The sequence below is a fragment of the Mixophyes fleayi genome, chromosome 1 (genome assembly GCF_038048845.1).
Source record: "Mixophyes fleayi isolate aMixFle1 chromosome 1, aMixFle1.hap1, whole genome shotgun sequence".
Lineage (NCBI taxonomy): Eukaryota > Metazoa > Chordata > Amphibia > Anura > Limnodynastidae > Mixophyes > Mixophyes fleayi.
The window spans coordinates 1,446,664-1,469,315 of record NC_134402.1 but is presented as its reverse complement, the minus strand read 5'-3'; the positions used below and the strand labels follow the sequence as shown (position 1 = coordinate 1,469,315).

The following is a 22,652-nucleotide window of genomic DNA, read 5'->3' as shown; positions in this document are numbered from 1 at the left end:
GGTTGGTGGTTGCCGGGGGTGACGGTGGGGAGTGGTTGGTGGTTGCCGGGGGTGACAGTTGGGAGTGGTTGGTGGTTGCCGGGGGTGACAGTGGGGAGTGGTTGGTGGTTGAGGCGTGGCCTAGGCCCAAATGCATGACAAGAACCTTTTTAACACCTTAAGTAGCTTGATTTTACTAGAATTCATGAGTATCATGCACGGGTTAACATATATATATATATATATATTATTTATTATTATTATTATTATTATCTACAACAATAAAGATAACAATGATGATGATAGTACCAATATAAAAGCAATAGCAATAAGAACAATGAAAGTAATATTGATAACAATTATAGCAATAATAAAATAATCTAAAACATATTATATCAATAAACATAGGAATATAATATTATTGATAAGATAAATAATCAAATAATAATGAATAATAATGAAGACAATAGTAATAGGAATATAATAACAGAAATAATAAAAAAATCAGAATCATAATATTAAAAATATGTATACAATAATGGTATAATACAAATAGTAATAATAATATAACAGCTACAATAACAGTAGTAATCATAGCAGAGCAATACAATAATATACTACTAGTAATAAGTATAATAATATTAGTAGTAGTAATAATAATAATAATAATAATAATAAATACACAACAATAAATAAGTAGAAATAACAACAATAAAAGTAATACATATTAATAAAAATGCAATGCAATAATAAAAATAATGATAAAATAATATAAATCATATCATATGGATAATTTTTTTTTATTGATAATAAGATTAATTATAATAAAAGTAATAAAAAATCTGAATACAATAATATTAATAATACTTGTAGTAATAATAATATAACAACAATAGCCATACAATACAATGATAATGCTAATAGTAATAACTACAACAGCAAAAATAGTAATACTAGTAATACTAATAAAATCACTAATAATCATTATAACAATGATAGTTTTGATCATTCTATACAGTGTTTTTACTGAAGGTAATTAATGTATAGTGAACTGTCTCAATGTACAGTATATAAATGATTAAACAAAATAACAGAAACCATGAATGATAACGTGATCCACAGCGTTTAATAAGAACATAATGAAAGATCCCGCAGGAGAACGAGAAGGATCTGACACTGATTATTATTTATTACTTTCTGCATTTAGTTCCTGTTATTGCTCTATGGAAAGGAGAACCGGGCGTCTTATGTCTGTAATTAGCGTTCAGCTCCATCTTCTCCATGATACAAAGTTTTACTCATCCACAGTGAGCCGTCTCCATTAAGAATGATCGCCCATTAGTTTATCAATCTTTTCTTTTCATTAGAAACAAATTACTTACGTATAAGCAAATATATTAATACTAATATACACCCTCCTGTATCAAATTATTATTACTATTATTATTATTACTGTTATTATTATTATTATTATTATTTACAGTATATCCTTATAGTCTGCGTAACATGCTGTATAACATTTCAATGTACCAGTTACACTGACAGTAATATCCGTTATACTGACAATAATACCAGTTACACTGACAGTAATATTTGGCTCTCTATGTATCGCTACATTACAACAGTAATGGACAAACATGGTTCCTTCTGCTGTGGTTGATCACATATTGCGGTATACTGTAATATATACATTATTAATCTATATTATTAGTATTATTATTGCACTACACCTCTCCTTCTCCATAATCACTGTTCTTACAATGGCCACAAACACATTTTCCCCACCAACAGCTACAACAAATATTCTACTATCCTATGTAGCAAGTGTTCTCCGCAACTCTTAGATTGTGAGCTCATATGGACAGGGTTAGATGTACCTTATGTTTCATGTCATTGTGTGTAATCTGTCTGTGTGTACAGCGCTGCTTCATCTGTTGGCAATTTAAAGTAATAATTATACAATAGATATAATCCTGACATTATGTGATTCTTCTTAACAATCAGCTTATTATAATAATGTCAAGAAGAGGAGTAAACCTCAGCATTGTAGAATGAGATGACAACATATTACATGTGTAACATAACACACAATACTGTGATAGCCTTTTATATCCTGCCCGTAATACAGTATGGTGTGCGGGTGATATACTGTATATTATAATATATATATATATATATATATACTCCCCATCTTCTCAGCCTTACTGCAACGTCCTCCTGTCCTTTCCAGCTGAACATGGGTTAAAGTGTAAGAGACGCCCTTGGTGGGGGCTCCTATTTGGCTCTGCACTCTGATTTCCAGGACGGTGAAGTCATTAGAGGATGGTAATTGTATGAGCTGGTCCCATCCTAAGCTGAACTGATAGTTACACCAGGACCATTAAACCATCAGACAGACAGAGACATGAGCTGAGCCATGGCCAGCACTGGAAGTTATTAAGGAACTTGTACTTGAGTGATACATTACCTGGACCTGTGCGTGGAGCGAGACGAACTGACCTTAACGAGGGACCACAATGCTCATACGTATCGCTTCCTGGAGTCATTAGGAAATTGGGGATCTGTTCTATTGGGTGAGAATGGAAGGGAGACCTGCAAGGCCTATGGTGGTCCTGTGTGACAATGGACAGGCTTTCTGCCAACAATGTCAGACAAAAGAACCGAGAAGATGAGCTTTCAATTCTCCCCAGTCTTCTCTAGGGATCACCCCCCAATACATCCCCTAGCTGAGCTTCTTCTCCATCAGGCTCGTGGGCTGCTTGAACAAACTGTCACCTGAATTGGGAGCTTGCTTCTGGCATTGTTTAACAAATGACCAAGTGGGGTGAACGGGACATATTGGGGAGCAATAAGGCTGCCAAATGCAAAGCCTCTAGTTTACATCCTGCATTCATTGTCATTATCACTGTCCTCATCCAGCAGTGACAGGATTACTGTACCCTAACTCGATGTGTGTTTCCGGACAGCACCCCAGAATTAGTGTTCCAGGGCAGCACCCCAAAACCAGTATTCTGAGACAGTACCCCAGAAGTAGTGTTCCAGAACAGCACTCCAGAACTAAATTCAACACTGCACCTCAAAACAGATCAGTGATCATTGACCTCAACACCTCAGCCCAGTAAAATGATTTTACCCCCAAACATCAAACCACTGCACCCCAATAAAATGTTGTTATGTGAATTCTACATCTGGCGGTTGGGTTATTTTATCTCTCCAGTACAAGTAGTATTCCCTGCACTGTATCCAGTGCAATTATTTCCACAACTCTAGATTTCCAATAAGAACCCTGCTGTAATTATGCTGATTCCATTGGAAACACAGTTTGAAGTAAGAGCGCCCCCGCTGTTAACGTCAGTGAATCCCGTTCTACAAGCAGAGAATTCAGCAGAGCACTGAGGGGAGCAGCAATTAGATGTCAAATATTTATAGATCGACTCTTTTCCAAATCTCATGATCAATGGATCACCTGGAAATCTCACAGGACACAGCCAATCACCACGAACCCATCAGTTTTGGCATTGACCAAATCTTGAACAGTCCAGAGCAGGCAGCCGGCTACTTGAATCCAAGGAATGGAGAGCAAGAGCCCCATGGAACCAGTAGCTACTGTGCCATGTACAGCCCGGGGAGCTCTTCATACAGTCTGAATATGAGGATGGATGTCAGCATGAATGTCAATGTCAGGCCCGCCGGGGTAATCCGAGTGCCCGCTCATAGGCCTCTTCCACATCCCACTCAGGGAGCCACAACACTTCCCAATATGGGGACAATAATGCCGGGACTCACCTTCCCCTGGATGGAGAACAGTAGACGTCCAGCAAAGGAGAGGATGACAGGTGATAAGGAGACTGATTATAATATTGTCTACCTGAGAGATAGGTTATTATATCTTCTATATGAATATATCAGTGTGATCCCCGGGAGATGTGTTATTATATCTTCTATATAAATATATCAGTGTGATCTCCAGAGGTTGTGTTATTATATCTTCTATATAAATATATCAGTGTGATCTCCAGAGGTTGTGTTATTATATCTTATATATAAATATATCAGTGTGATCTCCAGAGGTTGTGTTATTATATCTTCTATATAAATATATCAGTGTGATCTCCAGAGGTTGTGTTATTATATCTTCTATATAAATATATCAGTGTGATCTCCGGGAGTTGGGTTATTATATCTTCTATATAAATATATCAGTGTGATCTCTGGGAGTTGGGTTATTATATCTTCTATATAAATATATCAGTGTGATCCCCGGGAGTTGTGTTATTATATCTATTATATAAATATATCAGTGTGATCTCCGGGAGTTGTGTTATTACATCTATTATATAAATATATCAGTGTGATCTCCGGGAGTTGGGTTATTACATCTTCTATATAAATATATCAGTGTGATCTACGGCAGTTGTGTTATTATATCTTCTATATAAATATATCAGTGTGATCTCCGGGAGTTGTGTTATTATATCTTCTATATAAATATATCAGTGTGATCTCCAGAGGTTGTGTTATTATATCTTCTATATAAATATATCAGTGTGATCTCCAGAGGTTGTGTTATTATATCTTTTATATAAATATATCAGTGTGATCTCCAGAGGTTGTGTTATTATATCTTATATATAAATATATCAGTGTGATCTCCGGGAGTTGTGTTATTATATCTTCTATATAAATATATCAGTGTGATCTCCGGGAGTTGGGTTATTATATCTTCTATATAAATATATCAGTGTGATCTCCGGTAGTTGTGTTATTACATCTTCTATATGATTATATATGTGTGTTCTCCGGGAGTTGTGTTATTACATCTTCTATATGAATATATCAGTGTGATCTCCAGGAGTTGGGCTATTATATCTTCTATATAAATATATCAGTGTGATCTCCGGTAGTTGTGTTATTACATCTTCTATATGATTATATATGTGTGTTCTCCGGGAGTTGTGTTATTACATCTTCTATATGAATATATTAGTGTGATCTCCAGGAGTTGGGTTATTATAATCTTCTAAATAAATATATCAGTGTGATCTCCGGGAGTTGGGTTATTATATCTTCTATATGAATATATCAGTGTGATCTCCAGGAGTTGGGTTATTATATCTTCTATATAAATATATCAGTGTGATCTCCGGGAGTTGGGTTATTATATCTTCTATATAAATATATCAGTGTGATCTCCGGGAGTTAGGTTATTATATCTTCTATATAAATATATCAGTGTGATCTCCGGGAGTTGGGTTATTATATCTTCTATATAAATATATCAGTGTGATCTCCGGGAGTTAGGTTATTATATCTTCTATATAAATATATCAGTGTGATCTCCGGGAGTTAGGTTATTATATCTTCTATATAAATATATCAGTGTGTTCTCCGGGAGTTGTGTTATTACATCTTTTATATGAATATATCAGTGTGATCTCCAGGAGTTGGGCTATTATATCTTCTATATGAATATATCAGTGTGATCTCCGGGAGTTGTGTTATTACATCTTCTCTTGAATATATCAGTGTGATCTCCGGGAGTTGTGTTATTATATCTTCTATATAAATATATCAGTGTGATCTCCGGAAAGTTGGGTTATTATATCTTCTATATAAATATATCAGTGTGATCTCCGGGAGTTGGGTTATTATATCTTCTATATAAATATATCAGTGTGATCTCCGGGAGTTGGGTTATTATATCTTCTATATAAATATATCAGTGTGATCTCCGGGAGTTGTGTTATTACATCTTCTATATGATTATATATGTGTGTTCTCCGGGAGTTGTGTTATTACATCTTCTATATGAATATATCAGTGTGATCTCCAGGAGTTGTGTTATTATATCTTCTATATGAATATATCAGTGTGATCTCCGGGAGTTGGGTTATTATATCTTCTATATAAATATATCAGTGTGATCTCCAGGAGTTGTGTTATTATATCTTCTATATAAATATATCAGTGTGATCTCCGGGAGTTGGGTTATTATATCTTCTATATAAATATATTAGTGTGATCTCCAGGAGTTGTGTTATTATATCTTCTATATGAATATATCAGTGTGATCTCCGGGAGTTGTGTTATTATATCTTCTATATGAATATATCAGTGTGATCTCCGGGAGTTGTGTTATTATATCTTCTATATAAATATATCAGTGTGATCTCCGGGAGTTGGGTTATTATATCTTCTATATAAATATATTAGTGTGATCTCCAGGAGTTGTGTTATTATATCTTCTATATAAATATATCAGTGTGATCTCCGGGAGTTGGGTTATTATATCTTCTATATAAATATATTAGTGTGATCTCCAGGAGTTGTGTTATTATATCTTCTATATGAATATATCAGTGTGATCTCCGGGAGTTGTGTTATTATATCTTCTATATAAATATATTAGTGTGATCTTCAGAGTTTGTGTTATTATATCTTCTATATAAATATATTAGTGTGATCTCCGTGAGTTGTGTTATTATATCTTCTATATAAATATATCAGTGTGAACTCCGGGAGTTGTGTTATTATATTTTCTATATAAATATATTAGTGTGATCTCCGTGAGTTGTGTTATTATATCTTCTATATAAATATATCAGTGTGATCTCCGGGAGTTGTGTTATTATATTTTCTATATAAATATATTAGTGTGATCTCCAGAGTTTGTGTTATTATATCTTCTATATGAATATATCAGTGTGATCTCCAGGAGTTGTGTTATTATATCTTCTATATGAATATATCAGTGTGATCTCCAGGAGTTGTGTTATTATATCTTCTATATGAATATATCAGTGTGATCTTTGGGAGTTGTGTTATTATATCTTCTATATGAATATATCAGTGTGATCTCCGGGAGTTGTGTTATTACATCTTCTCTTGAATATATCAGTGTGATCTCCGGGAGTTGTGTTATTATGTCTTCTATATGAATATATCAGTGTGATCTCCGGGAGTTGTGTTATTATATCTTCTATATGAATATATTAGTGTGATCTCCAGGAGTTGTGTTATTATATCTTCTATATGAATATATCAGTGTGATCTCCGGGAGTTGTGTTATTACATCTTCTCTTGAATATATCAGTGTGATCTCCGGGAGTTGTGTTATTATGTCTTCTATATGAATATATCAGTGTGATCTCCGGGAGTTGTGTTATTACATCTTCTCTTGAATATATCAGTGTGATCTCCGGGAGTTGTGTTATTACATCTTCTCTTGAATATATCAGTGTGATCTCCGGGAGTTGTGTTATTACATCTTCTCTTGAATATATCAGTGTGATCTCCAGGAGTTGTGTTATTACATCTTCTATATGATTATATATGTGTGTTCTCCGGGAGTTGTTTTATTACATCTTCTCTTAAATTTATCAGTGTGATCTCCGGGAGTTGTGTTATTATATCTTCTATATGATTATATATGTGTGTTCTCCGGGAGTTGTTTTATTACATCTTCTCTTGAATATATCAGTGTGATCTCCGGGAGTTGTGTTATTATATCTTCTATATGAATATATCAGTGTGATCTCCGGGAGTTGTGTTATTACATCTTCTCTTGAATATATCAGTGTGATCTCCGGGAGTTGTGTTATTATGTCTTCTATATGAATATATCAGTGTGATCTCCGGGAGTTGTGTTATTATATCTTCTATATGAATATATTAGTGTGATCTCCAGGAGTTGTGTTATTATATCTTCTATATGAATATATCAGTGTGATCTCCGGGAGTTGTGTTATTACATCTTCTCTTGAATATATCAGTGTGATCTCCGGGAGTTGTGTTATTATGTCTTCTATATGAATATATCAGTGTGATCTCCGGGAGTTGTGTTATTACATCTTCTCTTGAATATATCAGTGTGATCTCCGGGAGTTGTGTTATTACATCTTCTCTTGAATATATCAGTGTGATCTCCGGGAGTTGTGTTATTACATCTTCTCTTGAATTTATCAGTGTGATCTCCAGGAGTTGTGTTATTACATCTTCTATATGATTATATATGTGTGTTTTCTTCGGGAGTTGTTTTATTACATCTTCTCTTAAATTTATCAGTGTGATCTCCGGGAGTTGTGTTATTATATCTTCTATATGATTATATATGTGTGTTCTCCGGGAGTTGTTTTATTACATCTTCTCTTGAATATATCAGTGTGATCTCCGGGAGTTGTGTTATTATATCTTCTATATGAATATATCAGTGTGATCTCCAGGAGTTGTGTTATTACATCTTCTATATGATTATATATGTGTGTTCTCCGGGAGTTGTTTTATTACATCTTCTCTTGAATATATCAGTGTGATCTCCGGGAGTTGTGTTATTATATCTTCTATATAAATATATCAGTGTGATCTCCGGGAGTTGTGTTATTATATCTTATATATAAATATATCAGTGTGATCTCCGGGAGTTGTGTTATTATATCTTATATATAAATATATCAGTGTGATCTCCGGGAGTTGTGTTATTATATCTTATATATAAATATATTAGTGTGATCTCCAGAGGTTGTGTTATTATATCTTATATATAAATATATCAGTGTGATCTCCGGGAGTTGTGTTATTATTAGGGGTGTGCACCGGCCACTTTTCGTGTTTTGTGTTTTGGGTTCTGATTACCTTGAGGTTTTGGGTTCGAATGGGTTTTGCCAAAACACCCTACTCAAGGTTTTGGTTCTGATTTTGGGTTTTGGTTTCTGATTTTTTTTTAAAAAAGCATAAAAAGTGCTAAAATCCAGATTTTTGGATTTTTTTTTTCACTCCATTACTATTATTAACCTCAATAACTTTCATTTTCACTAATTTCCAGTCTTTTCTGAACACCTTACACCTCACAATATTGTTTTTAGTCCAAAAGGTTGCACCGAGGTAGCTGGATGTCTAAGCTAAGCGACACAAGTGGGCGGCACAAACACGTGGCCCATCTAGGGGTGGCACTGCAGTGGCAGACAGGATGGCAGTTTGAAAAACTAGGCCCCAAAGATCACATAATGCCAATAAAATAGTTGCAAGATGGAATTGTCCTTGGGCCCTCCCACCCACCCTTATGTTGTTGAAATAGGACATGCACACTTTAACTAACCAATAATTTCAGCGACAGGGCCTACCAAACTACTGTGGCTGAAATGATTGGTTTGTTTGGGCCCCCACACAAAAAAAGCTATTCATCTCTCCCTGTACAAAGTAAACAGGCTCTACTGAGGCAAGATGCCGTCCTCATCCTCATCCTCTGATTCCTCTCCCCCTACAGTGTGTACTTCCTCACCCTCACACATTATCAATTCGTCCCCGCTGGACTCCACAATCACAGGTCCCTCTAGTCTCTGGAGGCCATTGCTGGTCTTGATTGAAGAATTGATAATTCATTTTTATGAACATCATCTTCTCAACATTTTGCGGAAGCAACCTCCTTCGCCGCTCACTGACCAGGTTCCCCACTGCACTAAAAACTCTTTCGGAGTACACACTGGAGGGGGGACAACTCAGGTAAAATAGAGTCAGTTTGTACAGGGGCTTCCAAACTGCCTTTTTTTTCCTGCCAGTAAAAGTAAGGACTGTCTGACATGTCTACTTGGATGCTGTCAGCAAAGTAATCATCCACCATTTTTTCAATGGTGACAGCATCCAATGCAGCGACAGTAGACATGTCTGCAATGGTTGGCAGGTCCTTCAGTCCGGACCAGATGTTCTCAGCATCCCCACCAGCGGGTCGTTTATGAAATCTCAGCTGTTTCCTCGCAGCCACAGGATTGGAAGAAAATGAAGGAGGAGCTGTTGGCATGTCACGGTCCTCTTCAGATGACAATCTCCTGACCAGCAGGTCTTTGCACCGCTGTAGACTTGTGTCCGCGGAAACAAATACACAACATACGCTTTAAACCGAGGATCGAGCACTGTGGCCAGAATGTATTCCTCTGACTTTAAAAGAGTGACCACCCTCGGATCCTGGCAAAGCGTACGAAGGGCTTCATCCACAAGAGCTACATGCTTTGTGGAATCGCAATGGTTTACCAGCTCCTCCCTTACTTTCTCCAGCTGCTTCTGCAACAGCCTGATGAGGGGAATCACCTGACTCAAGCTGGCAGTGTCGGAACTGACTTCTTGTGTGGCAAGTTCAAACTGCTGGAGAACCTTGCTCAACACGGAAATCAGTCTCCACTGCGCTTGACTCAGGCGCATCCCCACTCCTTTGCCTATGTCGTAGGTGGCTGTGTAGGCTTGAATGGCCTTTTGCTGCTCCTCCATCCTCTGCAGCATATAGAGGGTGGAGTTCCAGCGCGTCACAACCTCTTGTTTGAGGTGATGGCAGGGCAGGTTCAGGCTTTTCTGATGTTGCTCGAGTCTGCGGTAGGCAGTGGCAGAATGCCGAAAGTGTCCAGCAATTTTGCGGGCAACCGCAAGCATATCCTGCACACCCCTGTCACTTTTCAGGTAATGCTGCACCATCAAATTTATTGTGTGGGCAAAACATGGCACGTGCTGGAAATTGCCCATATGTAATGCCCGCACAATGTTACTGGCGTTGTCCGACACCACAAATCCTCAGGAGAGTGTAAGTGGGGTAAGCCACTGCGCGATTATTTCCCTCAGTTTCTCTAAGAGGTTGTCAGCATTGTGCCTCTTACTAAAACCGGTGATACACAACTTTGCCTGCCTTTTGGAGATGCTGCTACTGATGCTGCTGCTGCTGTTGCTGTGGAAGGCGATGCATCTTCCCAGTGGGCTGTCACAGTCATATAGTCCTTAGTTTGCCCTGAACCACTTGTCCACATGTCCGTGGTTAAGTGGACAGTGGGTACAACCACATTTTTCAGAGCACTGAGGACACTTTTTCGTACTTCTCTGTACATCCCGGGTATCGCCTGCCTAGTGAAGTGGAATCTAGACGGGATTTGGTACCGTGGACACAATACCTCCATCAACCATCTAAATCCCACTCCACTGATGGCGGACACCGGACGCACGTCTAACACCAACATAGCTGTTAAGGACGCAGTTATCCGCTTTGCCATAGGATGACTACTGTCGTACTTCGTGCTCATGGCAAACAACTGTTGTACGGGTCAATTGTTTAGTGAAAGACGTAGCGGTCTTATGACTTCCCCTCTGGGAAGATGACCGACTACCAGCAGCAACAGCTGCAGCGGCAGTAGTAGGCGTAGCGCTGCAGGATCCTCGGAAGAATCCCGGATTGAAGAGGACTCAGTCATGCTGGTGCCATGGCCTGCAGGACTATCTCCAATCGAGATCGAGGAGGAAATTGACGAGGAGGGTGTTGCTGGTGTAGATACAACAGGACCAAGGGATTTAGGTGTCCCTGGACTGCTGACAGTCCTAGCCACAGTTCCTGAGCTAAACACAGATTTATGAAGGTTCTTCAGGTGACGTATAAGGGAGGATGTCCCTAGGTGGCCAAGATCCTTACCCCTGCTTATTTGAGCTTTACATAAGGTACACATGGCAACACATTTGTTGTCCGGATTGGGATAGAAATAATTCCAGACCGAAGAGGTGGATTTCTTGGTCTTCTGGCCAGGCATGACGATGTGCTTTTTCATCCCATGGACAACAACTGTTTCCCCCCCTGGTGCCTCATTTAAGATAACCACATCAGCATCCTCCTCGTCAAGTTCCTCCCCAGCGCCAGCTACATCAATATCCTCCTCCCGGTGTACAACATTCACACCTTCATTAGCCAAATCTGTAACTGCACTGTGGTTGATCCTTCCAGCATATGCAGAGTTCGTGCTGCAAATGGTGGAAGGAGCCACCTCTTCCCGTACAGTGATGGGAAGATCAGGCTTCGCAACCACCAACACCCTTGGACTCGCCTTGGGGATTTGTGATGCCATCTCTTTAGAAGGCAGAGTTGTTTGCTGTGTTGTTGATGACAGCTTAACTCTCTTAAATTTTTTAGAAGGGGGGAGGAGGAGGGCTTAGATCCTTGGGTGAAGCTGAACCGCTAGTCATGAACACGGGCCAGGGCCTAAGCCGTTCCTTGCCACTCCGTGTCGTAAATGGCATATTGGCAAGTTTACGTTTCTCCTCAGATGATTTTAATTTTCTTTTTTTGCTAATTTTAGTGAACTTTGGCTTTTTTGGATTTTACATGCCCTGTACTAGGAGATTGGGCATCGGCCTTGGCAGACGACGTTGATGGTATTTCATCGTCTATGTCATGACTAGTGGCAACAGCTTCAGCATTAGGAGGAAGTGGTTCTTGATCTTTCCCTACTTTATCCTCCAAATTTTTGTACTCCATTATATTTTTTTTATTAATATTAATATTATATATATATATATATTATATATATTAATATTGTATTATATTTTTTTAGACTGCAGGAACAGTGAACGTAGTTAGATTGCAGCACCAATTTTTTTAGACTGCAGGAACAGTGAACGTAGTTAGATTGCAGTACCAATTTTTTTAGTTGATATATAGCAGTATCAATGGACTTAGCAGGACAGAGCACAGGACACAGCACCACTGGACTTAGCAGGACAGAGCACAGGACATAGCACTACTGGACTCAGCAGGACAGAGCACAGGACAAAGCACCACTGGACTCAGCAGGACAGAGCACAGGACACAGCACCACTGCAATAACCAAGACAGAACCACAGGAATGACCAGGACAGAACCACAGGAATGATCAGGACAGAGGACACCACTAACAAAACACACCCGCTTCCCTGATCAATGCCCGAGTGAAGATGGCGGCGGCAAGCAGGGAATTTAAAGAATCCGAGTATTGCGAGATCCGACGGCGGGATTAGGACATCAAAGCCTCGTTTTCATTGTGGCCATCGGCGGGAATACCCGAACAGTGCTCGGATCGGGCTCGGATTGCGATAATCCAAACGCGCATCCCTGGTTATTATATCTTCTATATGAATATATCAGTGTGATCTCCGGGAGTTGTGTTATTATATCTTCTATATAAATTAGAGATGGTCACTGACCCCCGTGTTTAGGTTTTGTATTCGGTTTTGGATCTGGATTACCGTCGTGTTTTGGTTTTGTTTGGTTTTGTTTTGCTATTTTGTTGGAAAATCAATGTTTCTGGGCCTAAAATAAGCAAATTTAGTGCTCCACCTGTTTCATGGATAAGAAATCTAATTGTAAAGCTAATAAATTATCAAAAAAAAAGTTTAATTCCTGGTAGGCTGTCATTAATTCTACACACAAACCAGATTGTCTTCCTCTCCATCTATGCATATTGGCAATGCAGCCATCGTCTTTGGATGTATATTACACCCTACACTTATAGTTAAATATGTAAAGAAATGGACAAAGCCAGTTTGGTTTCTGTCTCTCTAGGCCCCCCTCCAGTTGTCGAAAATACAAAAAAATTCAGCCGTTATAGACTGTACAATATTAAGAGAAATAGACAAAGGCAGTTTGGGGTCAGTCTGTGTATGACACCCTACCCTTAAGGAGAAATTGCCCAAACAGCAGCCTTTCAAGACAGTACGTGATATGGAAATGCCCCAAGTCCCTTTCCTCTTTGGGGGTAGATTGCACCCTAGACTTACATAGAAAGTTTTAAAAAGATGTTATCGTCATCATCTTCAGCTTCATCCTCACCCTCATCAGTGTGTACATCATCATCACAGACTATCAATTCATCGCCGCTTGAATCCGCCATTAGAGAACAGTCAGTGCTTGGATGTCTTGGATGGTGAAGGTCTTCCTTGTGGAAGATGTAATTCATTTTTATAAACATCATTTTCTCCACATTTTTTGGAACTAACCTTCTACGGCGATCACTGACTAAGTTCCCTGCTGTGCTGAACACTCGTTCAGAGTACACACTGGAGGGTGGGCAGCTTAGGTATTGCAAAGCAAGTTTGTACATGGGTTTCCAAATGGCCTGCTTTTCCTCCCAGTATGGAAAGGGACTGTCTGACATTTCCATATCAATTACCTCTTGAAAATAATCCTCCACCATCCTTTGCATGTTTATACTCGTATTGGATGGAGTTATGGGCAAAGTGACACATTTTTTTTAAAAATCCTTCAAACCAGCCCAGATGTTAAATTGTTCTGGTCTGCCCCCTGCGTCTTCCCTGCTTCGTTTTTGGAAATTTAATTTTTTACGAGCAGCAGCAGCTTTAGAAAGTAAAGGAGGACACGTCGTCAAGCCGAGGCCCAGTTCAGCGGCCAACTTGCTGAGCAATAGCTCCTTGCAAAAGTTCACATCTTGCTCATTTACAAGTAAAGACTCAATGTAGGTCTTAAACCTTGGATCAAGCACAGTGGCCAAAACGTACTGATCCGAGTTCAAGATCTTAATAACTCAAGGATCATTGTGAAGCGAATGAAGTACTTGATCGACAAGGCCAACATACTTTGCTGAATTGCTTGCTTTCAGCTCCTCCTTCATTTTCTCAAGCTGCTTTTCCAATAGTCTAATTAAAGGATTGACTTGGCTCAAACTAGCAGAGTCTGCACTCACTTCACACGTCACAACTTCAAATGGTTTCAGGACCTTGCACAGCACTGAAAGGATTCCCCACTGTGCAAGAGTGAAATACATCCCCCCTCCTTTCCCAATGTCATGGCTTGTGCAATATGCTTGGATGGCTTTGCGCTGTTCCTCCATCCTCTGAAGCATGTACAGGGTGGAATTCCACCTAGTTACCACCTCTTGCTTAAGTTGGTGGCAGGGCAAGTTAAACTGCTGTGGCTGAATGCCTGAAATGGCCTGAAATTTTACGTGCCACCGAAAGCATCTCCTGCACCTCACGATTATTTCGTAGGAAGCTCTGCACCACCAAGTTGATGGTGTGAGCAAAACAGGGAATGTGTTGGAAATCCCCCAGCTGTAATGCTCGCACTATATTGTTGGCGTTATCAGAAATGACATATCCTGGGGAGAGTCCAAGTGGTATAAGCTATGTATCAATCACATCTCTTAGTTTGCGTAACTTTCACACGCCGGGGTGCGGGCAGCACACCCGACACCCAGCAGACTTACCTGGCTCCGGCGCTCCGCTCCGTCCTGGGCGCCGCCATCTTGGATTCGGGTCTGCGCATGCGCAGACCTGACAGCTTCTTTAAAACTACTACTCTCCTCTCATTGGTGGATTCTAATTGCGCTTAGTTTAAAAGGCACTTCCTCCTTACCTACAGTGCCTGTTCTTTGAGTCACCTCCTGGTGATAGAAGTGGCTTCCTGTTAGCTTCCAGCTATTCTCTTCCATTCTAGTCTGCAGAGCTGACGCTCATCTCTGGACATCGTCTCTACATTTGACTACAGAGCTGACACTCATTCTACTGAACTTTTTACCACATAGTGGTCTGCAGAGCTAACAGCTCATTCTACTGGACTCTCCGCCACATAGTGGTCTGCAGAGCTGACGCTCATTTCCGGACATCGTCCCTACGTTTGTCTACAGAGCTAACGCTCATTCTACTGAACCTTTTACCACATAGTGGTCTGCAGAGCTAACGCTCATTCTACTGGACTCTGCGCCACATAGTGGCCTGCAGAGCTGACGCTCATCCATGGACATCGTCCCTACGTTTGTCTACAGAGCTGACGCTCATTCTACTGAACTTTTTACCACATAGTGGTCTGCAGAGCTAACAGCTCATTCTACTGGACTCTCCACCACATAGTGGTCTGCAGAGCTGACGCTCATTTCCGGACATCGTCCCTACGTTTGTTTACAGAGCTAACGCTCATTCTACTGAACCTTTTACCACATAGTGGTCTGCAGAGTTACACCGAACAGCATCATCTCCTTTGCCTTTCCTTATTATAATTACCACTCTTACTACGGTACATCTGCAGAGTCTCTTCGTAGGAACCGTGACAGTAAGAACAGGCCAAATAACGTTGTCATTAATATGACAGAATCTACCGTGCAACCCTCTGCTGAGGATATACTTCAGCACTTGCTCGACCGGGTAGAGCAACAAGATGTGGTCCAACAACAGCTATTACAGGGCTTCCAGAGTCTTGCTGTTCGTTTTGACTCACTACAAGCATCACCACCTGTTCAAGCGGCCAGCTCACCGGCACCTGTTCCCACAGCTGCTTCCAATTCGTCTCTTCGGATTCCAACTCCTTCCAAATTTGATGGAGATCCTGCCACCTGCCGTGGGTTCTTGAACCAGTGTTCAATACAATTTGAACTCCAACCACAGAATTTTCCTACCCAGCGCTCAAAAGTAGCATACCTAATATCCTTGCTCTCTGGTCAAGCTTTAGCCTGGGCCTCACCTCTCTGGGAACTTGATGACCCGATCCTGGCGGACAGTGCTGCCTTCATTGCCGCTTTCCGCAGGATTTTTGACAAACCAGAAGGGTTACTTCTGCAGCATCTAGTATTCTTCGCCTGCGTTAAGGATCTCGCTCAGTGCCCCAGTATGTTATTTAATTTCAAACATTGTCGTCAGAGTTACGGTGGAACAAGGAAGCATTAGTAGCCACCTTCTGGCAGGGGCTATCTGACAAAATCAAGGACGCTTTGGCTTCTCAAGAACTCCCCACTACTTTAAATGCCATGATCTCGCTATGTAACCGTGTGGATCTACATTTCCGCGAAAGATCTTCAGAGAAGGATTCCTCTCAGCGTAGTTCCGCCAGACTCGCACCTCGGTTCACTCATCCGGTAACAATGGAGGAACCCATGCAAATCGGGCGCTCTCGATTAACTCCAGAGGAACGTGATAGAAGATTAAGGAATAAGTTGTGCCTTTATTGTGCGGATCCGGATCATCTACTGAATGCCTGCCCCAAGAGGTCGGGAAATGCCAGACCCTAACCTGCTCCGGAGAGGTCAGATTAGGGCTTTCCAAAACCTCTCCCTCCTTTGGTGTTCCTAATGTCTGCTCCTTCCCTATTACCCTTCACGGTCCCTGTGGTCCCATTCACACTTCTGCTATGCTGGATTCTGGAGCAGCCGGAAATTTTATCTCTTTCTCTTTAATTTCGCAGGTTTCTATACCAACTGTACCATTAGAAATTCCTGTTTCCATCACGGCCATCGACGGCTCCCATATAGCTAATGGTACCGTGAAAACCCGGACCAAACCCATCGTCCTTCAAATAGGAGCAATACATCGAGAAGTAATTACCTTTCACGTGCTGCCGTCTACTACTACTCCCGTCATCCTGGGTTTACCATGGCTTCAGCAGCACTCCCCTCAACTTGACTGGTCCACCTCGCAGATTCTGTCTTGGGGCCCTACTTGTCGCCTGAAATGTTTGACTCCGGTCCAACCTATTGGCTCCATTTCTACTTCCTCTAATACCAAAGTCTCCATTCTGCCCAAGCAATATCATTCCTTATTAGACGTTTTTGACAAGCTTCGCTCTGAGCATCTGCCGCCTCATCGCTCGTGGGACTGTCCTATTGAACTGCAGTCGGGCAAAATACCTCCTCGAGGTCGAGTGTATCCACTATCCATACCCGAAACCTCCTCTATGTCAGAATATGTTAAAGAAAACCTCTCCCGAGGCTTTATCCGACCCTCCTCATCACCGGCGGGAGCAGGGTTTTTCTTTGTTAAGAAAAAAGATGGATCGTTAAGACCTTGCATCGATTACCGTGGGTTAAATTCCATTACAGTCAAAAACCGATACCCCATTCCGCTTATCACAGAACTGTTTGATCGCATCAAAGGAGCTAAGATCTTCACCAAGCTAGATCTGCGGGGCGCTTATAATCTCATCAGGATCAAAGCAGGAGACGAATGGAAGACGGCTTTTAATACCTGCGATGGGCATTACGAATATCTTGTAATGCCCTTTGGGCTGTGCAACGCCCCCGCCGTGTTTCAGAGTTTTATCAACGAGATATTTAGAGATCTACTCTACCTCTGTGTCGTGGTATATCTAGACGATATTTTGGTTTTCTCTCCTGACATCACCTCTCACCGTAAGCATGTGAAGGAAGTTCTGTCCAGATTACGACGTCATCAACTCTTTTGCAAACTGAAAAATGGCTTCTTCGAGCTCCCTCAGATGCCGTTTCTGGGTTACATCGTCTCTGGATCCGGATTACAAATGGACCCAGAAAAAGTCAAAGCAATTTTAGAATGGTTTCTTCCCCTTGGGCTGAAACCTATTCAACGTTTCCTCGGATTCGCCAACTACTATAGGCGCTTCATCCAGGGCTACTCTACCATCGTGGCACCTATTGTGGCTCTAACTCGAAAGGGTTCCAACCCTAAATCCTGGTCTTCAGCTGCGATCGAGGCCTTTGACTTCTTGAAAAAAGCTTTCGTCTCTGCACCTATCCTCCAACAACCGGATGTTTCCTCTCCGTTCTTTCTGGAGATTGGTGCCTCCAATATGGGCATCGGGGCCGTCCTTTCACAGAAATCTCCTCTGAACCAATTCCATCCGTGTGCCTTTTTCTCTAGAAAATTCCTCCCTGCTGAGAGGAACTACACCATAGGGGATAAGGAATTGTTGGCAATCAAAGCAGCACTAACAGAATGGCGACATCTCCTTGAGGGAGCACTACATCCAGTGACTATCTTCACGGACCATAAAAACTTGCTCTACCTCCAAACCGCGCAGTGCTTAAACCCCAGACAAGCACGCTGGTCTTTATTCTTTTCTCGCTTCGAACTTCGCATTACTTTTAAACCTGGCATTAGGAATAAGAGAGCTGATGCTCTTTCTCATGCTTTTTCTACTCATGAAGTCACGGAGGAGGATCCTGTCCATCCCATTCTGGACCCTAAATGCCTAGTTTTAGCTACTCAGTTTAAACCCCCACCGGGGAGAAATTTTGTTTCTCCTAATCTTCGCCATAGACTGCTGAAACATTATCACTCTACCATTTTCACTGGACATACTGGTACCCGCAAGACCATTGAATTGATATCCAGAAACTACTGGTGGCCCAGTCTTCACACTGACGTTAAAGACTTTGTCTCCGCCTGTAGCGTTTGTTCTCAGAATAAGTCCACTCATCAGTCTCCCGCTGGTCCATTGCCCATACCTCATGAACCATGGACCCATATAAGTATGGATTTTATTACCGATCTCCCACCTAGTAAGAACTGCACCGTCATATGGGTGGTAGTAGATCGATTTTCTAAAATGGCCCATTTCACTGCACTTCCGGGTCTTCCATCCTCTCCAGTCCTGGCATCCCACTTTGTCAAGGAAATATTCCGCCTACATGGCTGTCCACTCGACATAGTCTCAGATCAAGGTGTGCAATTCGTTTCCAAATTCTGGAGAGCTCTCTGCAAATTATTGGGGATCAAACTGAGTTTATCATCTGGATATCATCCTCAATCCAATGGACAGACCGAAAGGGTGAACCAGGATTTGGAGACCTACCTCAGGATGTTTTCTACCGCCAACCAGAATAACTGGGTAGATCTTCTACCATGGGCGGAATTTGCCTATAATAACGCCTTCCATGAGTCTTCTTCTAAATCCCCTTTCCTGGTGGTCTATGGACATCATCCGTCTCTTCCTGAATTTGCACCCCTCCCACCCACCCAGGTGCCCGCAGCCAATTCTCTATACAACAAATTCCTTTCCATTTGGACGCAAGTAAGAGCTTGTCTTAAAAAGACTTTTACACGTTACAAATTGGCTGCAGATAAAAGGCGTAGATTTCTTCCCACCTTCAAGATCGGTGATAGGGTGTGGCTCTCCACCAAGAATATATGCCTCAGAGTCCCCTGCATGAAATTGGCTCCATGATTTATTGGTCCATACAGTATCTCGGGAATCATTAACCCAGTCTGCTTCAAGTTGCGTTTACCGGTATCTCTTCGTATTGTCAACTCCTTCCATGTGTCTCTATTAAAACCTCTGAAAATTAATCGATTTACATCAGTAGCTCCTTCCATCACTCCAGGGGCCCATCAAGAGGAGGAGTTCGAACTCAAACAAATCTTGGACTCAAAAAATTGTAAAGGCGGTTTGAAATACTTGGCTGACTGGAAGGGCTTCGGCCCTGAAGAGCGCTCTTGGGTGAGCGCCTCCGACATCCACGCTCCCTACCTGCTGGATAAATTCCACAAGAAGTTTCCCTTGAAACCTTGCAATAAACGTGCGGTGCCCGTCTTTAAAGGGGGGGGTACTATCACACGCCGGGTGTGCGGGCAGCACACCCGACACCCGGCAGACTTACCTGGCTCCGGCGCTCCGCTCCGTCCTGGGCGCCGCCATCTTGGATTCGGGTCTGCGCATGCGCAGACCTGACTGCTTCTTTAAAACTTCTACTCTCCTCTCATTGGTGGATTCTAATGGTGCTTAGTTTAAAAGGCACTTTCTCCTTACCTACAGTGCCTGTTCTTTGAGTCACCTCCTGGTGATAGAAGTGGCTTCCTGTTAGCTTCCAGCTATTCTCTTCCATCCTAGTCTGCAGAGCTGACGCTCATCTCTGGACATCGTCTCTACATTTGACTACAGAGCTGACGCTCATTCTACTGAACCTTTTACCACATAGTGGTCTGCAGAGCTAACGCTCATTCTACTAGACTCTCCGCCACATAGTGGCCTGCAGAGCTGACGCTCATCTACGGACATCGTCCCTACGTTTGTCTACAGAGCTGACGCTCATTCTACTGAACTTTTTACCAAATAGTGGTCTGCAGAGCTAACAGCTCATTCTACTGGACTCTCCACCACATAGTGGTCTGCAGAGCTGACGCTCATTTCCGGAAATCGTCCCTACGTTTGTTTACAGAGCTAACGCTCATTCTACTGAACCTTTTACCACATAGTGGTCTGCAGAGCTAACGCTCATTCTACTGGACTCTCCGCCACATAGTGGCCTGCAGAGCTGACGCTCATCTACGGACATCGTCCCTACATTTGTCTACAGAGCTGACGCTCATTCTACTGAACTTAACACCACATAGTGGTCTGCAGAGTTACACCGAACTGCATCATCTCCTTTGCCTTTCCTTATTATAATTACCACTCTTACTACGGTACATCTGCCGAGTCTCTTCGTAGGAACCGTGACAGTGACAAATTGTCAGCCGTATGCCTGTTAGTGAAGCCGGTGATGCAAATAGTGGCCTGCCTGTGACAAATGTTACGTAGTGGTGTAAATGCTGCTGCTGTTCCTGCTGGTGAAGGGGAATGACCAACCCCGTGGGCTGTCACAGTCATATAGTCTTTGGTTTGCCCACTTCCACTTGTCCACATATCTGTGGTTAAGTGGACAGTGGGCAGAATGGCATTTTTCAGCGCAATCTCTACATTTTTACACCCTTTTTGGTATTGTTGTGGAATTGCTTTACGGGAGAAATGGTGTTGCGATGGAATTCTGTAACGCGGACAAAATACCTCAATTAACTGTGAAAAACCAGCTGTGTTTATTGTGGAGATTGGACGCAGATCTAACATTAACATTGCAGCCATGGCGTCTGTGATTCGCTTGGCGACTGGGTGACTGCTGTCATATTTTCTTGCCCTAGCAAATGATTGTTTCACAGTTAATTGCTGAAATGTAGGACTGCTCATTTTCTTGACCTGCCTCTGGGCTGACGATTCACCCCCAGCAGCAGCAACAGCAGCAGCAGCAGTGGGACTAACGCTTTCTTCAGAGGAATCAATAATAGTGCAGGAGTCATCCAGCCTTAATAAGTGGGATGCCGGGCTAACTCCGAGCGCTACTGAGGATATTGATGAGGATGGTGTGGTGGGTTTATTTTGTAGCTGTCGGGATGTCGGTGACCGGAGGGTCTTAGCTGATGATGGAGTGCTTGTAATTTGTTTGGAAGAACTTTCAGCTTTTCCCAACACTTTGCCATGAACTCTCGTTAAATGGCGTAACATAGACGAGGTTCCAAGATGGTTAAGGTCCCTCCCTCGACTGACTGTGGCTTGACATACACTACAAATGGCTAGACAATTGTTGTCTGGATATGGGTAGAAATAATTCCACACATAAAATGTGGATTTTTTTGTTTTATGCCCAGGCATGACAATGGCCTTTTAATTGTCACGTGCCAGAACTGCTACCACTGGTGCAGGACTTACACAAACAACCTCATCCTCATCATCATCCTCATTAGCGCCCTCGTCGCCTACACAAATCTCCCCCTCATCCTCTTCTAATTCCAAAGTGGCATCCTCAATTTGTGTATCACCAGCTACACTCGGGCTATTAAGGCACACATCAGCAGAATGCTCACGATTAGACATCCCACTGTTGGATGGACTCTCCACAGGGATTGGTGTCATTTGTGAATCAGAGCAAACATTCTCCTCTAATGCTTTACTGTTATCTTGCAGATCGGCTTTGACGCGTAACAGTAGTTGTGCACGAATTGTAGGCTCGGTAACTTTTTGGGATCTGCCACTAATAGAGAAAGGTGAAGGCCTCATTCTCTCTTTGCCACTGCGTGTGTAGAATGGCATGTTGGCAATTTTTTTTTTATCGGCACTTAAATTTTGATCAGTTACACTTTTTTTTCGCTTCAACACAGTAAATTTTTTTATGGTCTGTGTTTTTTGGACTGACTTCGAAACACTGTGTAGTTTGACATTGCCTTACCCAGATGACGTACTGGGAACACTACCATCAGGACTGGTGACAGAACCTGGTTGCTCATTCTGATCATATGTGGAGTGCTTTGAATCCATTCTGAGCCCAAAGCACTTGTAGTGCTAAAAATTATTTGGTAGATACTGCTGACAAATATGACTTTTGACAGCC

General features: G+C 41.7%; 1 protein-coding gene across 1 annotated transcript in view; it reads left to right on the top strand.

Moving 5' to 3' along the window:
- The first annotated feature begins 3,204 nt into the window (after window positions 1–3,204).
- Window positions 3,205–22,652, top strand: part of TLX2 (T cell leukemia homeobox 2) — a 66,813-nt gene continuing 47,365 nt past the window's right edge. Inside the window, exon 1 of the mRNA XM_075187799.1 lies at window positions 3,205–3,815. Coding sequence (XP_075043900.1) covers window positions 3,437–3,815 — 379 coding nt within the window. The 5' untranslated portion in view covers window positions 3,205–3,436. The remainder of the gene's footprint in view (window positions 3,816–22,652) is intronic.